Below are 18,360 nucleotides of genomic sequence, written 5' to 3'. Positions count from 1 at the left end.
TTTTACTGTATTTTATTTATGTATTTTAGGCACGGAAGGGGCAGTGTTTGGGCACTCTGTGGAGACACCCCATATCAGAGCAGAACCTTCCCAAGATCTCAAGTAGGTGTTGTTCAAAAATTTGCTTTAAAATCAAGTATTCTCCAAAAAAATTAAGTCTGGATTAAAAGAACAATATCTGTATAGTAATATTTATACTGCCTATTTAATGACACATAGATACAAAAACACTCATAGACTCCAGGTTGTTTTAACTAGTCAAAAAAACCCCACAAACTCCTACTGCATGAAATGGAAAATACAGTGCTTTTTATATATGACCTGCCTCCCACAGTGGAATTCTTCGGAAATATATTTTCCCCAGACACTGGAATATTCAGGTGTTTTTAGGGTCCAATGTGTGTAGTATTGTTCAATAGCATCAGACCATTTTTCATTTTTTTATAGGCTGTTACAGAATATATCGGTCAAGTTAAAGTAAACTGTCCCAGATTTTCCATTTAGCGGTATTTCTGAGTTGTTGGACTTCTTAATACTAACACACACACTTGTCAAAATTTCGTTATCAAGTGAGGCTACATTTCTAAATGTAAAGTTTTTCTGTATATAGTCAAAGTGGAGAAATCAGTAGATGGTAAAAGATTAAATTTAAAAGGTACTAGGGAATCTGTAGAAAAGAAAACTTGGAAAAGTTTAAAGTGAAAGGTTTTTTTTTTGAAGTGCATGTATGTGGACTGCTAAGTACTAATCTGTGACTTAAAAGGATGTGATTTATAATGAGAATCACAGAAAATCAAAGGTCCTTCCTTGTGCTACTCCCAGCAGAACTGGTGAGAAACAGTATAAGCTTTGACTCAATTCTACTGTGATTCTTAAACATTATATAACTATCTCTTTACCTGCCCAGAAGTGTTTCTGATTGATTGCTGCAGAAAAGCATGGTTAAATGCTCAGCCTTACATTTGCAAAGGCATTGACCAATAGCAATGTTGCAGAAATCATTGGCAGGAAACTGCCCGTGTGGAGAAGTTTGACCATTATACATGGAGTATGTGGAGTAAATGATTTTGTTTGACCATTTCCACTAAACATTTTAAAGTAATCCGTAGCTTTGGGTTCTTCCAGAGGATACCACTCACTGGATTTCTGTCTTTAATATCTCTGTCCCCTCCCATGGCTCCTGACAGTCCTTTGTGGAAAATAATTGTAAAGGCATTTATTAGTGACAATCACGAAGGTGATATGATCTCTAATCAGAGAAAGTTCAGCAGAAATCAAAGGAACATAACAAGTTGTTGTTTTTTTTTTCAGGGGACCATTAATTTTGCTTTCTCTACTTCTTTCTAATCATTAAATAATGAGTGAAAATGTATGGTAAAACCGATAATCCTCTGTCTTCAGGATTAATTTAAGTAAGGTTAAAATCACCTCACATGTCTTCTGAAATTCACACATGGGTCATTCACCCCTCCAGTCTTTTGTCTTTATTCATTGCCATGATTCCCACTGTTGCTTAATGATTTCAACTCCACTGTTACTTCAGTTCATTTTTCCAAGATGGACTTAAATTAGTAAGCATTTGGCATTCAGCTTTCTGCCCTCTCATTATTAATTATTTTAACCCATACCTTTTATTCAAAAAAATTAAAGAAACAGACACACTTGGAGTTGGGTCAGGTAATTGTGCTTACTTGTAAGTGATTTATTCTTAATATATTCAGTCCATATTATGTTCTACAAGTTTTTGTACACATGTGCTCCTCTATATTCGTTGGATTCCATCATATTCTTTTGTAAAACTCTCAAGTCAATTTAGTAATTTAAAAATTATGACAATTACTATTAGGACATTTCAGTGGGCTGGTCTGGGTCCTAATACTTTTTAATGTTTTAGAATAAACTTACCCAGGGTGTCCAATAATGGCAGTCCTAAAATCACCCAGAGTATTTTTCCAAGTGCTGCATCTCTGTGCCTTTGGATGGTTAAACTTAATGGTAAGTAATGGGAGTGTAGAAAGTCTGCTGAATAAACATTATTTATTTTTTTTCAGTGGACACAATTGAATGCAATTTGACAGCAATTTGCAGTGAATTGGTGCAAATATATTCAGCTATGAGAATTATTGTATACAGATAATGGAATATACATTAGATCATTAATTAAAGTATAAATTGCCCCATATTTTTAATGTTGGAATATGTATTTGTGGTTACTTAATAAACCTCAGACTTTTTTCTTTTTTCTCCAAAATAAAACACACTGGAAACCTATTCATAGCTTTGTATATGTAAAATGATTGACTACTGGATTTTAAAAAATGGAATAATGACTACCTTGATTACTCTGAATGGAGCATAAGTAGAAAATTTCGTCTAAGAATTTGATACCCACAAGGATCGTACTACTTCCTGGAATTTTAGTTTAATCTATCATGTGCAGGAAGACAAAAAGATAAAGTCAGATTCACATTAGCTTCACATTTCTAAACCTTGCCTCAGACACTCTTAAATCTATAGCCTGATTTTGAGGCCTTCATACAGAGAAGATCCCCTAATATTTACTATTAAAAACGTGTTGTGTAAAAATAAACTTGAGTACTAATATAATTAATTCCTATGTGTCCAACAATTTTGATCACATCTTTCTCCTTTCTTGCATTTTCAAATAATAGCTAGAATGGTTTTGCTTTCAGGCAGTGCTGTTATACAATCCTTTGTGAAAGCTTTTGTGTAAAATCTCAAAAACTAATTAAAGATGACTTTCATTAGTTGGGATAAGAAGCATAAAAGAATCATGCATTAGAATCAGGAAAATGAATTATATCTTAATAATTTAATCTTCCTGTTTCTCTCGCTACTGTTTCTCACAGGAGCACAGTTAGGAAAACTAAACTGCCAATATATTCCCCAAATACTGGTTCTAGGCCAATAGTGCATTAAAATATGGTGCACTAATAGGCAATATCCATGCACAAAATAGACAGACAGTAGTTAAATGCAGATAACTTTGCCCTCAATAACATCCTTAATAAGGGGATGAATTAATTTGTTGTTGTCCTCTGGAGATAATTGCAAGATCAAATTTAAAACTTCTTTTTGTCTTCTACGTCATGCCTTACACACCACAATCAGTTAATCCTGCAAGCAAATGCTGGGAATAATGAGATGAAAATTGATCAAGTAGCAACTATCATGCAGGATAGTTAGATTCTACTTTACCTCTAGTAAGAATTAAAAATATTCCTATCTTGCACAGGAGGTCTGGTTCATTCAGAGTTGTCTGATGGTTTGTAAGAGACACCTTTTGTGACATTTAAGGGATGGGTTACTAATAGGTCAGAATATTATATTTTGTAAAAGCCTGGAGCCAGAAAACACATCAAATTTTGACCTTAACTTGTTAGTCATCTGAGCATGTTGAGAGTGATAAAATCACCATGGCTCTGTCATCTATTTTTAGGCAAAAATCAAATAACAAACAAAACCTCATCAAAAGTAGAAGATGCAACAGAGTAAAAAAAAACTGTCTCCCTTCCTCTGCTGTTTTAATGATGTCAGATTCTAGTTATTTTCAGTACCATTTTTTAACAAAATAGAAATAACTACTTTTTTTGTTTTCATAATTTGTGTTAGTTATTTCATTGTTTGGGTATGGATATTGACAGAAACTTGTTTGCTTAGTCTTATCAATAGCTATTGAAAATATGATTTTTTGGCATTCATGTTCATACTAAAATAGGTATAGATATAGTAAAATTTGAAAAATTTCCAAATTTTAAGCTTCTCTTTTAAAAACACATGCTCTTCTCTTTTTAAATATGCATTATATACATTTATATATATATATGTGTGTGTGTTTTCATATATATATATGTGTGTATATATATAATTTTTTAAATATTGAAGTAAACAGAGAAAAAAGCCAGTAAGGAAAGGTTGTAATTGCTATGCAGACAGAACAGAGTAGAAACAAATGTAGCTGGGTATGGGTCTTAAATTGAAAGAATAATTTGGTTTCATGTTCAGTGATGATGATTGTATTTGACATTGGAAAGGGAAAGGGCTCTAGCAGGAACCAAGATATGAAGGACAAAAATATTCCTATCACAAGAGATGGAAAAAATCCATTGAGTTTCATATGTTTCATTTAGGACACTGGAGCCTCCTTTTGTCCAGGCTAAACTACCCCAGCTCCCTCAGTGACTCCCATGTCCTACACTGTAGACCCTTCACCAGCTCTGTTGCCCTTCCCTGGACTTGCTCCAGCACCTCAATTTCCTTCTTGTAGTGAGGGGCCCTGAACGGGACACAGGATTCAAACTGTGGCCTCACCAGGGCTGAGTACAGGGGGACAATCACTGCCCTGGTCCTGCTGGCCACACTATTGCTGACACAGGCCAGGGTGCCATTGGCCTTCTTAGGTACATGAGCGCAGCTGGCTCATGTTCAGCTGCTGTCGCCAGCGCCTCCAGGTCCTTTTCTGTTGGGCTTATGATTATATTTGCTTTATGATTATGCCATGTCATGCCTTCAGGAACCCACAGATGGGCTCCAAGCACAGCTGTGTCAGCCTACACAGGCTTGTGAGAGTAAATATATTAACCAATCCATCTCATTTGAAAAGCCATATAAAGCTTGTAGCAGTAGAAAGCATTTGCCCAGTGCTGGGTTAATGAAAGACATGGCAACTTTACACTGCAATTATTGCAAAGGCAGCCAAGGATCTTTGTTTACATGAAGCTGCATCAGGTCTAACACCAGGCACAACCAGTGGGTGCTCAGAGTGCCAGAGGGAGATGGTCAAGGTTCCAGTAGGTGCCCTCCTGTGTGCCCTTGGCTCCTGCAAGGCTTATTTCAACTGTGGTTGCTTTTACACTGCTTCCAGATCCAAGCTGCTGCTTAATTAATTCTAATTTCACATAAGTCCAGCCTAGGACTATTCACAACAGCCCACAATTTGTTGAAGCTTTTCATTCTCACAGATACTGTGGGTAGAAATGTTTTACTCTCTTTTGAAATGGAAGTGGAGCAACAGTCCTCCATGCCCAGGAAATATTAGAGATACCAAAACTCATTTCCAACATGCTTTGGACTCTAAATACAGTCTTATTTCACCATACCATCATGCCTGCATTTTGCTGTAGTTTTTCTGGTGAAACATGACTTGTTATACTACTTATATTCCATAAAAGTTGTACAATATGTCATTAAGTAATGCTTCTGTAACGTACATAATATTTTCATTTCTTGTCTTTCTTTTGATTCTAAGCGAACAGGCTTACTAATGCATTACTAAGAAGGGCTACTTATGTATATATATTTTTTTTTTTCCATTTGAGCAATCTTTAGTTTCCTTATTCTTTCCATATACTAAATTACTCCACAGAGATTTTTTTCCTCACTCCAGCTGCTCCTTTTCCCTTTCTGGGAGTATCTCCATTTTCAGTGGCTCTGTTAAACACTTTCACAAGAAAACAAGGCTTCTTAAGTTTGCTGTGTGTCTGTCTATTCTCTCCTCTTATGTCCATGAGAGTTTGTGAAGCAGTTAGGCAGTTTCATACAAGGTGGAAGATCTTTAGGTTTCTCTGTGTCTTCTGAAAGCTGGTACCCATTTAAGATCAGCTCACAGTACTAGTATTTCCTGCTGTCACTTTACCCATTTGATTACACATGGCTCCAGAATACCCTCATCTTCTGCAACATCTTACTTCATGTTCAGGTGAAGGCTCTAGCCTGTGCAGTACATCGAATTTGCAGCAGTGGTGGGGCTGTGAGTGCAGAAGTGTGGTTTGAGTTCTTAGTACCATGTCAGAGCCAGACAAAGGATCTGGAGCTCATACAGACTGGGTATAAGAATGAGGAAGCTCAGAAGTTACAGGGAATACATGAGTTTATGAAACTATTAGTTCTGCAGTCCACTAAACAGCTCCTGTTGCTTATATCTATAATTATACAGAGAACTCCAAAGATATATTTAAACCAGAAAGAATGAATGATTTTACATGTTTTATCCTGCAGTTCACATTTTATCTTTTGTTTGAATTTATTGCCAAAAGAATTAAAATGCTATTTAACTTCTTCAAAATCTACTAATCAATTTTGTATTGCAGAAAGTAAAAATATCTCTCTAGTTTGGACATGGCAGTTGTCCTAAAAGAGTGACTGAAAGTAAACTCACCAAACCTTTTCTGATTACTTTTTTTAATGATTGACTGATTTTTTTTTTATTTTCTTCTTGGAATTTTTGAATACATCCCAAATATGGGCCACTGGAAAATCTGTTCCAAGGTATCTGCTGTGCTTAATCTGCAGAGTTTGAAGTAGACCTGTCAAAGGATTTTCAGCAGAATAGTCTTCTATGAGATACTGTTTTCTCAAAATCTGGATCAAGCCATGTCACAGTTTGCCTCAGCTAAAATATATCTATTTACATCAGCTTAAGACCCCTTAGTGGGGTCTTTTCCTTAGAGAAAAAATATAGAAAATAATTAGACAATTGCAAGTAGTCTGGACTGTTACTTCCTAGTCACAGGAAACTAATGGCTTTCAAAACTGGGACTCTTCAGACTCCCTCAGGCACTTTATCTTCAGATCTAACTCTTGACAAGCACTTGAGCATTTTCGCGGGCATGTTGCTTCAATCTCTTTCTGACAAGACAGATTTCTATTTTGAGGAAATATATTCTGAAAGACAACTCAGGTAATGGAGCTATTTCTGTAAAGATAAACTCCGTGTAAGGATGTTTAGCAGAAAGGCAGGGCATGTATGGAGAGGGATTCAAGCTAGAATTAAAAATAAGGAAGATAATGCAAAGGGAAACATTTAGGGTAGAATAGGGTAGCTCTAAGTTGTCAGGACTATGAAAAATCCTTTTCTCATACCTTTCCTTAGGCAACTCTTTTGGATTGTCTCATATCCAGAACTTTTTCTCATAGCCTGGAAGTTTAGACTTCCAAGCATGTTTTGGTATTTCTCTCAGAAATAAAAGCTCATGTTCTAAACCATACATTTCTACTAATTTTCTTGACTTTCAAAGGTTTGCATTTCAGTTGACTTATGACTGCATGATTTTTTACTACCTGAGATGCCCCTTATGTTTTTGATTTGTTTTCTTCTTAATATTGCTTCTGATTTGGATAGCTTTCATGTCTTTAGCTATTCTGGCTATGCCTTCACCCATGGTAGGAAACAATCATGCATTAAGTTCTCTTTAACCTTCCTCATATCACCTGCTTATTTAGTCAAGCTCTTGCTTTTTCCAGCCTTTCTCACTTTTCCTTGATGCTTCTTCTAGAATTCTTTCTGTTCCTTTAACAACACTTCTGAAAAACTCCTCGATGACCTTTTGTTCCTTTTTATTCATCCTCGGTAAGAAATATATTTTTTTTATATTCTCAGAAGAGATTCTTTATTTCCCTATGTGGGAAATTGTTTTTCTGATTATCATCTATGCCAAATAACATTAAAATATTCAGTGGTTTCAGGTGTTGCTATGACAATGCAGGCCTGTTGGATTTAAATCTGAGGCATGTACAGGGCAATTAGAATTCATCTTTGAGCCCAATGAATTTCTAGGTTAGTGAGAATTTTAGAAGTTATAGTAAGGGCACATCCCAAAGTCATTGACATGCAGAGCATGGATATAACATGAAATGTGATACAGAATGTCATTCTACTAATTTGATTTGAGTCATGAAAGTTTCGTCTTTATTTAATTTTATCATCCATGAGTTGCACAGTTGGAAACTGGGAGAAAAAAAAGGTTAATATTTATTGGTTCAGGCCAAAACTAATTTCAAAAAACACGTATCTAACTTTCTGTTACTTAAGTGTTGTGTGTGTTGTCAAAAAGCTAGAGACAAATCATGCCCAAGATTAGGTTTTAACATACATGAAAGTAAGCTTCCCATGAACATATGAAAATTTTGCTTAACAAAGATGATGATCAGTAAACAATATTAAGAATTTGAGGCCTTCAAATCTACCCCTGCTTTTCAATAATAACAATAAAAAATCATCCTGAAAATATAAGCAATTTATTAAAAGCATCAGAATATAAAAAGCTTCAAGAAATATAACTATTTTGGCAATGATTCATATGCATCTTGAAGAGGTGCATATTTTGATACATTTAAATGTATCAAAATATTTTTAGTTAATTTTATATATATATGGTAAAATGTGCATGTATAACCTTGTAAATAGTATAAGCAATAAGGTTGGAATGATTGAATAATTTTTTTTTCATATCATTCCCATTGTTATGCGAAATGTAGCTATTTAAGAATCCACTGTTTGAATAGTTAAAAAGTAGTCTTAATAAAAAGCTTTAAGATTTTTTGTTACCATGATCATAAAAGTCACTGGCTATTCATTATGTTGCAACCTGACTTCCAAGAAATTGACTGAATGGAAAGCCTAATCTTATCTATCACCATAAGTGTTCATGGGACTCCTTTGAGGACCCTTGGTCTCACTGGAAGACTCTTTAAATAATTTTCTTTTAGGATCAGGACAGCCAACTCTTCATAATAACAGAAATTGAAAGAATGTATATTTTAAATTGTTGGAGGTTTCTGGAAAACAACATTTTCAAAATTATTTTGAAAAAAAAATCTTAATTGTAATTTGATACAAAGTCCTTTCACGCATGGGAGAGGAAAATCCTGCATTCTCTGAGATTTTGGAGTTGAGGGTATTTGTTTACAATAAAACAGTAGGAAGAGAGAGAGATTTGGAACATCCGTTTGCCTTCCTTCTCCTCTTTGTGTGTCATACCAATCCACGATTGCAGTCTGCCAGAGCTCTTGATCTACAGGTAGCAAATCAATGGTACTATCATTTTTATGTGTTGGCAAGACCATCGTGTATAAAAGTTAAATACTGGGAAGTGTTGATTTCTTGAACCCCAAATATAAAGATGTCAATAAAGGGGAAATCAGTGCCTATTTTATGTGTGAGATCTCTAGCTGACATATTTTTAATTCACTGTTTTGAATAGAAATTGTAAATTGGTAGAGGTTTATATCAGTTGTTTTACTAAGTAGCATGGGTTGGATATAGGGCTTAAATAGAAAGCAAATAAATTATTTGCTTCTGCACAGGGGAATCTTCTATTTCCTTCTATTTTGAGAAATACTTTGCACAAGCCAACAGAAAAAAATTAACATAGAAAAATTATATCCCCTGTGAGTATGAGGGATATGCAGGAGGTAAATCTAAAATATTGCTTTAAACCCACAAGGAAACCTTTTCTTTTGGTTCATACTTTAAATTATTTTTCTCTAATACAATCTAGGTCAGCTTGTCAACAGAAAATACAAAATGAAGAAAAAATGTTTCTGCATTTCCGATGAGAAATATTTCAATACCTTCAAAGGAACATATTCAAGATATTTAAAAGTTTTCCTTTTCTAGCAATAGTTCTTTCGTTATTTCAGCTCGAATTCATATGGCTTTGATCTTATGAAATTTATCATTTTTCACACATTAACCACTGATAATTAAAAAGAAAAAGCCCTTCTCTGCTATGGATAGATCACCTTGCTTCATCACATATAGCAAATTGACAAATTATGTTATTTAAAAACTCTTTTAAAAAGCCTTTTTGTCTTTCCTACAGTTCTGTAGTTTCTGTCTAATAATAGCAGTAGTTACCTTCTCCATCAGAGCAGTTTATTGTGTGGGAAAGAAGAATTAATTTTATGAATAGGATTCACTCATAGATGTAAATGCCACTGTGACAGGCCATCAGTAAATCTGAAAGGAAAGCAAAATCTCCATATGCTATTATAATAATACATTTTTTCTTGGAGGGATGAGCATTACAATGTGGAGTGAGTTTACAATGAGTTTATAGTAGAGATTAAAGGAATCAGAAATATGGCAAAGAAAAAATATTATAAAGAAGCTGCATATCAAGTCTAATTTATCTCAAAACATTGATGAAATAATCTAGGTGTATAGACTTTTGTATTTGCAGCAGCATGCTGCAGGCTCTTTTCAGATGCAGATCAGACAGAGAATAGCAATAAGAAAAGTAAATAAGAATTGTAAAACAGATTTGGCCATTCAATTTTACTAATAGATGGGTGTTGGTTTAAAATCTGCCTTGATGATCGTTAGTCATTGCTTGACATTTCTACCACATTATTTGATTTCTAAAGACTGCTAAGAATGTCTATTGTCTAAAAATTTTATTCTCCATGGTGTGGAGAAGGCTGGTATTGTCAGCTTTTCAAGTTGAGAAATTAATTGCCCAAATATCTTCTTCTTAGACAAACATAAAGTTATTTATGCTATTGTACTTCATGAAAAACTGTGATGAAACTAGCTTTACACTTTCAAAAGTTTATTCTTCAAAGAAAGCCATAGTTTCTTGATGGATGTTCCTAAACAGATTTTAATTGTCCACCTGCTGAAAAGTTTTAGTTAGGTCTGAGGGATTCGGGTGTTATGAAACCAGAAATATTTTTGGCTTGGCTAAGACACATGAATTCAATGCAATAAATGTAGCTAAGAACACTTTTGTCTTGATGATTATGAAATGGCATCTGAAACCATGGAGAAATAAATGTTAATATTCCTATAAAGTAGATTATAAATCACAATGATACGCTGCTGAAAAATATGGAATAGAAGAATAAAATAATTTAACATTTATACCATTCAATTTCCTTTTAAGTTCAAGGTAAAACCTCACTAAGGCAAAGGAGTACATTTAGAAACCTAATTTCTAAACTTTATAATTTACATAATTTAAAAAATATTTTGGAAGTTCTTTTTCTGCTGCACCTGAAAAGCACTTGTGTATTTCATAAAATAATTCATGATATTTAGATTCTTCCCCAGTAAAAAGAACTGCAGAACCTTCTATCAACTTCTCCCTACAAAGCATGAAAAAACAAAAAGACCATGCCTTAGCAGTAGCAGACATAGATATTTTTCCATTGCTCCTATCTATATGCATCCCATGTATTTTTTTTCATAACAGTATCTAAAATAGTGGTTTTTTTCTATCTGGACACCTGCTTTCAATAGCTCCATTTTGTTTGCTGAATAAATGCTTTTCTTTTTTTTTTCCATTTCTTTTTTTTCCTTTCCCTATTGAGTGTCAGTGACATGCTACAAACAGAAATGTTTCACAGACACCATCTCAGTGACTTTCTTTGCATGTAAATGTGGCACTTTGGTTTTAAAATGGTAATCCAGTGCTGTTCTGTGTACTTTAAAAATGCAACAGTTGAAATACTTTGAAATTCTCTTGTTCCATTTCTTGACAAACTCTATCTGGCTTTTCTGCACCAAATTCATTATGCATCTAATACCGCATTATATTTTTGGATAGCTATGACCACTTTTCTGAAGAGGGAAATACAGTGTTTTCTTCAAGCTACTCAGTCTAGACATTTTTATCATTAACATATTTCATCTTACAAAAAGCCTTTGTTCAGGCAAAGTAGAACTGTGTCCTGCCATTATATTACTAAGTTATAAACAGATAAAAAATTTTGTCTCCCTCCCTTATGTGCTATGCCACAATTCTAAAGCTGAACACAATCAGAATCTGAATTATTGTTTCCTAGTTCAGTACAGTTTTCATCCTGTCATTTTCCCTATTCAGCATGGGAGCATGTTTTCTACAAAATTTTTGCATTACTGCTTCCCTTTCAAGAGAAACCTCTGCAATACTATGAAAAAGCAGATCTAAGAAAGTATCATAGCTGTTCATTAAGGATGATGGAGGATCTTGAGAAGCAGAAAGACTGACAGTAGAACAAGAATTACTTTGAGTAAAGAAGCAGTGATGTGTGTCCTAACCCTATTATAATAGGGTTATATGAGCCTAATGAGTATTTTGGAGAACAGAAAAACCATACAATGTCCCCCAGATAATAGCAGCATAACAGATTTTCTTTTCCTCTCTTCCAACATGAAGCTGCTAAACATACCCAAAACATGAATGAGTCTCTCAAAGCAAAGTAATTTTAACCAGTTTCACCTCATTTAAAACATTTAAAGGTTTTGCTTTCTCTTTATTTCATTAAACATTTGTCAACAGTCACTAAGAAGATTTTTGTATTAAACTGTCATTACAGAAGCATTAACAGAGATGTGCAGATTCTCAAGTACCTATATTTCAGTATTAGTACAATTGGATGCATTAAGTGCTGGTGCCAGAAAGCATCACTAAGCAGATCAGTTTATATCAGTATATTCTTAAATGCTTAACGTTTTTCTTTCTCTGTGTCATAAAAGGCAGTCATAGAATCACTCATATAATCTGGTTTTCCTTTGTTAACTTTCAAAATATGTTAATATCTACCTGCATTGTGGGTTTTGAGGTTGAGGAGTTTTTGGTGGTTAAATTCAGTGCATTTTTTCCTCAGTAATTGTTTTTGTCTTTCAGACTTGAATCTCCTACTAGATCTTTGGTGATGGAAGCACCCAGGGGAGTGCAAGTCAACGCAGCTGCAGGAGACTTAAAGGCTACCTGTAGAAAAGAACTGCACTTACAGTCCACAGAAGGGGAGGTAAGTTCAGCCAGCAGAGAAATGTTCTACAGCTCTGCCTAGCATAACAGACAATGTGAGGAGGGTTTATTCAGCAGCAAGGTAAACAACATAAAACTGTTCTGCATTTGCCTTTGTTAAAAGTAATTTTGGTTTAGCTTGTTCAACTATTAATACTTACTTCCTTTTTTACAAATATTTGAATCTGTAAGTTTCATTCACACTGAAAATAAACTTAGTTAATACAGATAAGAATTACTTGTAAATTAAGAGTCAAAGAAAAAGCTTCCACCGACTAGAGTCGGTTAAGTGATACTGGTAAAAAATAACTTGGATTAATATGTCAAAATAAAACAGAGAAGTTTGCATTAATTTAGAATAATGCATCATTAAACCATGATTAAGAGGTTTAACAAATTTGCTCTACCTGTGATTTAACTGCTTAATCTTTTACTACCTCTGTAAGGGAGACAGAGTATTTCCATCATATGTTCTCTCCTGTTTCATTAGTGTCTTGTTTCAGAGATCCAGTGACAAGTAATTGACATAGAAAGACTTTGGTAAAGATTCTTCATGTGTAATCTGTGTGAACACATGCAAATGATTCAAAATTGGGTCACTTGTTGGGATGGCAATCCATGCATTTCAGAAGTGCCGGAAGGATTGCTGGTATGGGAGTCCTTTCATCTTTAGACCATAAAATGACATAACATTAAAAAAAAAAAAAAAACCAAAAAAAAACTTGTTGAAGGCTATCAAGAGCTCTCAGATTCCTATTAGGCATTTGCAGAAATTGATAGACTTTCAAATTGTCCTCAGAGGAGCTTGCTACAGTACAGCATTTTTGGAAATCCATAATGTAAATATCTCATTGTGAAGGCAGCTCTTTAGAAATTTTTTGCCTTTTGTGTTTGTGTTTTGTATTCTCGACCAAATGTTTCTAGATGTTTTACATACTATCCAACATAAGCAAAACCAAACAAAACCAACATTCACATCTGTGGCAGATAGTTCCCTGGAATGCACACTCTGCATTACAGTGCCAATATACAGTGCCAATTTTGGCCAATATACTGCATCAAAAGCCTATTTTGGTAATATTATTTTAATGATGCAAGTATCTGTCCAGCATAATTAAAGCACTATGTTTTCCTAATTAAGAGTCTCAAATATTTATATACCAAATGCCCCACCTTATTTTTAAGTTTCTCCAAAATCAGCTCTTCCCCCAATCATTCATCTTTACTTACCACCCCTCTTACTGTTTCCTAAAATTGCTGAGATAGAAATAAAAAATCTAATCCTCTTTTAATAGTAAATATTGTCCTACCTCCTCATTGTCCTTTCTGTGGGTATTTTTGAGTCTAGCAGTTCCTGTAACCTGCGGGTTTTTTCCCTTTCATTAATCCCTACCTAGCCTAATCTATTGTGTTTCCTAAATTTATTAGCATAAATTTTACAAATAGAATATATTTCTTTGTTCTTTCCCTTCATGATATTGCCAGGGGGGAAAAGTAAAACTTGAATTAAAGTTAAAAAAAGAGAAGCCAACAGAAAGACTGTTACCATTCCTTACTCTCCCATTATTCTTTAGGCAATGCTTGTTTCTATATTCTCTTTGTTTTGCATCATGCACCTCTTCATACAAATATTTCATCTGTGGATCCATCAGGTTTTTTTCCTAGATCAACATTGCGATTTAATTGTATGACTTTGCATTTTTCTTAAGTATTTACTATACCTTGTTGGAAAGGTAGTTTTGGAAACAATGTCCTATGACCTCAGTTGTACTTTGACAATGGGAATCCAAGAAAAAGATATAATGCCTATATTATGTACTATTCAGAACTGGGATTCAATTCGGTACTAAATATTTTGTAGTAAAAAAATGCCAGTGAAAAGCTGACTTTTCTGACCTTCTCATTAAAAATCATTATTTTCTCTGTGTGATAAGAATTTGCATATCTACAATTTCCTACATAGATGTTAGATTGAAAATTATCAGAAAACAAATTACCAACCTTTCTCCACTCTCCCAATGAGGTGTTCAATAAATAAACATCTGACAAAGTTCAAAGTCTTGAATGCTTGCAATTTCAGTAAGATCTGAAATGAACTGCAGCTGGAATACACAGAGAAATTCTATTCTGCGGTCTGACCAATGCCTCTACAGTCCATTGTTTAATCTCTTCCACTGGAGAGGGTTAGAGGAAAATGCAGAAACACTTTGGAAGGCATATGACAGGCACCAGAGCATTAGCTGTGGTGCAAAGTTACTACGGCCACGTTAGGGAATTGCTGGACTAATTACTGCCTGGTGTGAGGAACCAGGGTAAATATCTGATGGATTAAATACCTACACAACAAAATATTGATTGCTTTTCCTGCTTACAGCCCAACTGATAAACCACAATAGCAAACAGTATAAAAGAATGCTTAAAGGTTTTATCGTTATTAATTTTTAAGAAAACACATTCTAAAATGACAAAGCATCTGTATTAAAAATAATCATTTTAGCCTAAGAATTGAATGACTTATAAGTCAGGTTTCCTCCACAAATAAATTAGTGTTGTCTTTGTGAATTGGGTCTGTGAACCATTTTCATGATAAGACAATTTGTACTAGAAAGACATGCAAGGGCTTTTGTACCATTTTTATTCTAGTTAGTGAAATTTAATTTTTTCATGTTTGAAAGCTTTTTCAAAAACTCATCAAAGATATGTGAATTCATGTTTTCTTTCTCTAGCAAAGTTATTGCCCTATTATGACAGAAAATGGTTATGTGGCACCTGGAATCAATCAGTTATAGCCATGTTACAGAGCATTATGCATTTACTGACTCTGAAAAATAGATCTTCCTTTTATTTAAGAATAACTTCAGAATATTTTTAAGAACATAAATGTGTTTATGAAATACTTTTCTTCTAGCTTTATTTCTATGCAGTATAATCTTTAGCCTCCTACATCACAAACTGAATGCGTCTGCAAGCATCCTGAATTCTGCTGTTTGATACATTTTCTTTTTATTTACTGCAGTATTATAATAATCCTTTTAGCTCTATTATGCATCATGGTGTGTGATCCCAGACTGAATACTGGGGGCTGTAATTTAGATTCAGATTCTGCTGCCCTTTCTAAAGCTCTTGAGCTGCACCCTTGTGAGTCAAGGCATCAGCAGAATCCTTTGATTCAATTATAAGTTGGCATTTAATTGTGAACTATGTATTCTTCTATAAATAAACCATAACCAATGGTTTAAAGCAGCAATCAGTTACAAGGAACGTGAAATGTGAAGCTCCAGGCTACAGCTGTATCCAGTGGTTCACATGAGAAGAAAAAGATAATTTCTTGTCTGGAAATTCAGCACAATGACTGCTAGTTCACTACTGCTTTTTCAAATAAAAGTGTAATGCAAAAGTACAAATCAATTTTGAATTCTGTAGATACTTTTTTTTACTAGACATAAAAATGTTCAAATTTAACCTGAAACACATAGTTGTATAAAGGTGGAAGGTCTATTTGATGGTGTCCCCTCATTGGCCTAACACCTAACTGTAATAGTTTTGACCATCCAGAATCATGGAATGGGTCAAGCTGGAAGAGGACCATAATGGGTCATCTGGTCCCACTTCCCTGCTCAAGCTGGGTCATTCTAGAGCACATGGGATTGTGTCCAGATTGTTCCTGAATATCTCCTAAATATCTCCAATATCTCCTGAATATCTTCTCATATTTAGATGGAACTTTCTGTGAAAGAGTTTCTGCCCATTGCCTCTTAACCTGTTGCTTGACACGACAAAGAAGATCCTGGATCCATCCTCTGAGACCCTTCGTGCAAATACTCATAGATATTGATGAGGTCCCCTCCCAGATGTCTGTTCTTGAAGTTGAACAGGCCCAGCTCCCTCAGCCTTTCCTCACAAGAGAGATGCTCCAATCCCTTCCTCATCTTTGTTGCCCTCCACTGGACCTGCTCCAGGAGCTCCATGTCTCTCTTGCCCTGAGGAGCCCAGAGCTGGGCACAGCACTCCTGATGTGGCCTCACCAGGGCTGAGTAGAGGGGCAGGATCACCTCCCTCAGCCTGCTGCCAATGTTCTTTCTAATGCATCCCAGGACACCACTGGCCTTCTCATCCACACAGGCACACTCACTGCTGGCTCATGGATAGTCTGTTGTCCACCAGAACCTCCAGGTCCTTCCCTGGACAGCTGCTTTCCAGCAGGTCAGTCCCCAGCCTGTGCTGGTGCATGGGGTCACTCCTCCCCAGGTGCAGGACCCTGCACTTGCCTTTGCTGAATTTCAGAAGGTTTCTCTCTGCCCATCTCTTCAGCCTGTCGAGGCCAGTCTGCAGGGCTGCCCAGCACTCTGGGGTATTGGCTGAATCAGTCTCTGAAGCAGAAGGCTGCTAAGCAGGCTCAGCTCTTAGGAATCTTGAGCAGCTGCTATATGTCTTTCCAAGGAGCTTCTGTGCAAGTTATGCTCTGCACTTTCATTGCATCCTGTTGACTCTCAAAGATTAAGTCAATAAAAGGAGAAAGATGTACAGAGGCTTCTCATTTTTACAAATGTATTCATATTAATCACCTCGTCCATGACCTTTTTCCTATTTACCTCTTTATGCCCTCGTATTTCCCTGTCAAATTACACTCTATCATAGTATCATTTGTAGAGTATATTTTGTTGTTTCTGGCATAATGAGGCTTATCCTTCTTTATGGTAAGGCTATAGCTGTTGCATTAAAAATGAGCAATACTCTTTAACAGACAAAGTTTACTCAAAATCAGTGTGGCAGACAAGAGGCCAAGTTTGTATTTACTGTTTTAGTACAGCACATTTAATGAAACACACAGACAATATTATTTTGTAAAGCCTAACAAATGCATACAGTACTAACATTTGATCTATAATCCTGTCCAATTCTAAATCCAGGAAATGCATTTAACACAGAGATTAATAATTAAGATTTATTAATATTTAATAAAACTGTAGTAATCGTCACTTGTAAACTCAAGTAACTGTACTATTTTAAAGCATTTGGTGGCATTTTTGTGGATGATTTTTGTGTTCTGAAACAAAATAAAAGAGAAAAAGGACTTTTTAAATACACTGAAATTGAATTACCTTGTTGTACATGCTGCTTGCCATAACTATGGAGGAATGGTTGATCAAAGACAAAAAACATTGCATAGATGAGTTCAATTCAAACAAGTTATGTTTTTCTGAGATTAAATGTATGCAAAATATTAAATGTTTGTATGCATGAATTGAGTTCAATAGACAATAAGCAATGGCAGGCTCTGGAGCTCGAAGAGTCACTCTTTATTCAACAAAAATTATCTAGTACATGTGATGCATTTTGTTTTCAAAGCCTTTTTCATGGAATTAAGCAGTTGACTTCTTACTGTGAAGAAAGAGATTAGTAAAAATGAAGGGATTTTTTTCTGTATTTTTTAATTATGGGTTTAAAAAATTCTGTTAGGGTGTTTTGACAGATACTTAAATGAATATTATTAAAGAAAAAAACCTTTCATTTTTCAAACCAGTTATTCATGTGTAATTTATTTATAGAAAAAACTCTGTTCTGTACCAGTATACAATCAAAAATACAAAGGCAAAGCAATTTAACTGACAACACCCAAATTTAAAATGTTTTAATGTTTTAATGTTTAAAATGTTTTTTCATGGCTAAATTTTCAAGATTCACACCATGAGAAATTTTATTAGAAAGGTAAAAGTGACAATGAATAATTTATTATATATATATTAATATAATATACCTTTTAATCTAATGATTATTTAAACGGTAATTAAGTTCTTTGTACTCGGTAAATTAAAGACAAATATTC

The 18,360-nt window shown here is 34.7% G+C and overlaps 1 protein-coding gene across 9 annotated transcripts in view; it reads left to right on the top strand.

Moving 5' to 3' along the window:
• SGCZ (sarcoglycan zeta) overlaps positions 1-18,360 on the top strand; it is a 391,151-nt gene that overhangs the window by 362,789 nt on the left and 10,002 nt on the right. For all 9 annotated transcript variants that reach the window (XM_038136643.1, XM_038136642.1, XM_038136644.1 and 6 more), the window contains 2 exons: positions 30-102; positions 12,411-12,534. In XM_038136643.1, coding sequence (XP_037992571.1) covers positions 30-102; positions 12,411-12,534 — 197 coding nt within the window. The remainder of the gene's footprint in view (positions 1-29; positions 103-12,410; positions 12,535-18,360) is intronic.

The sequence above is a fragment of the Motacilla alba genome, chromosome 4, assembly GCF_015832195.1.
Source record: "Motacilla alba alba isolate MOTALB_02 chromosome 4, Motacilla_alba_V1.0_pri, whole genome shotgun sequence".
Taxonomy (NCBI): domain Eukaryota; kingdom Metazoa; phylum Chordata; class Aves; order Passeriformes; family Motacillidae; genus Motacilla; species Motacilla alba.
This window is presented reverse-complemented; position numbering and strand designations above follow the sequence as displayed.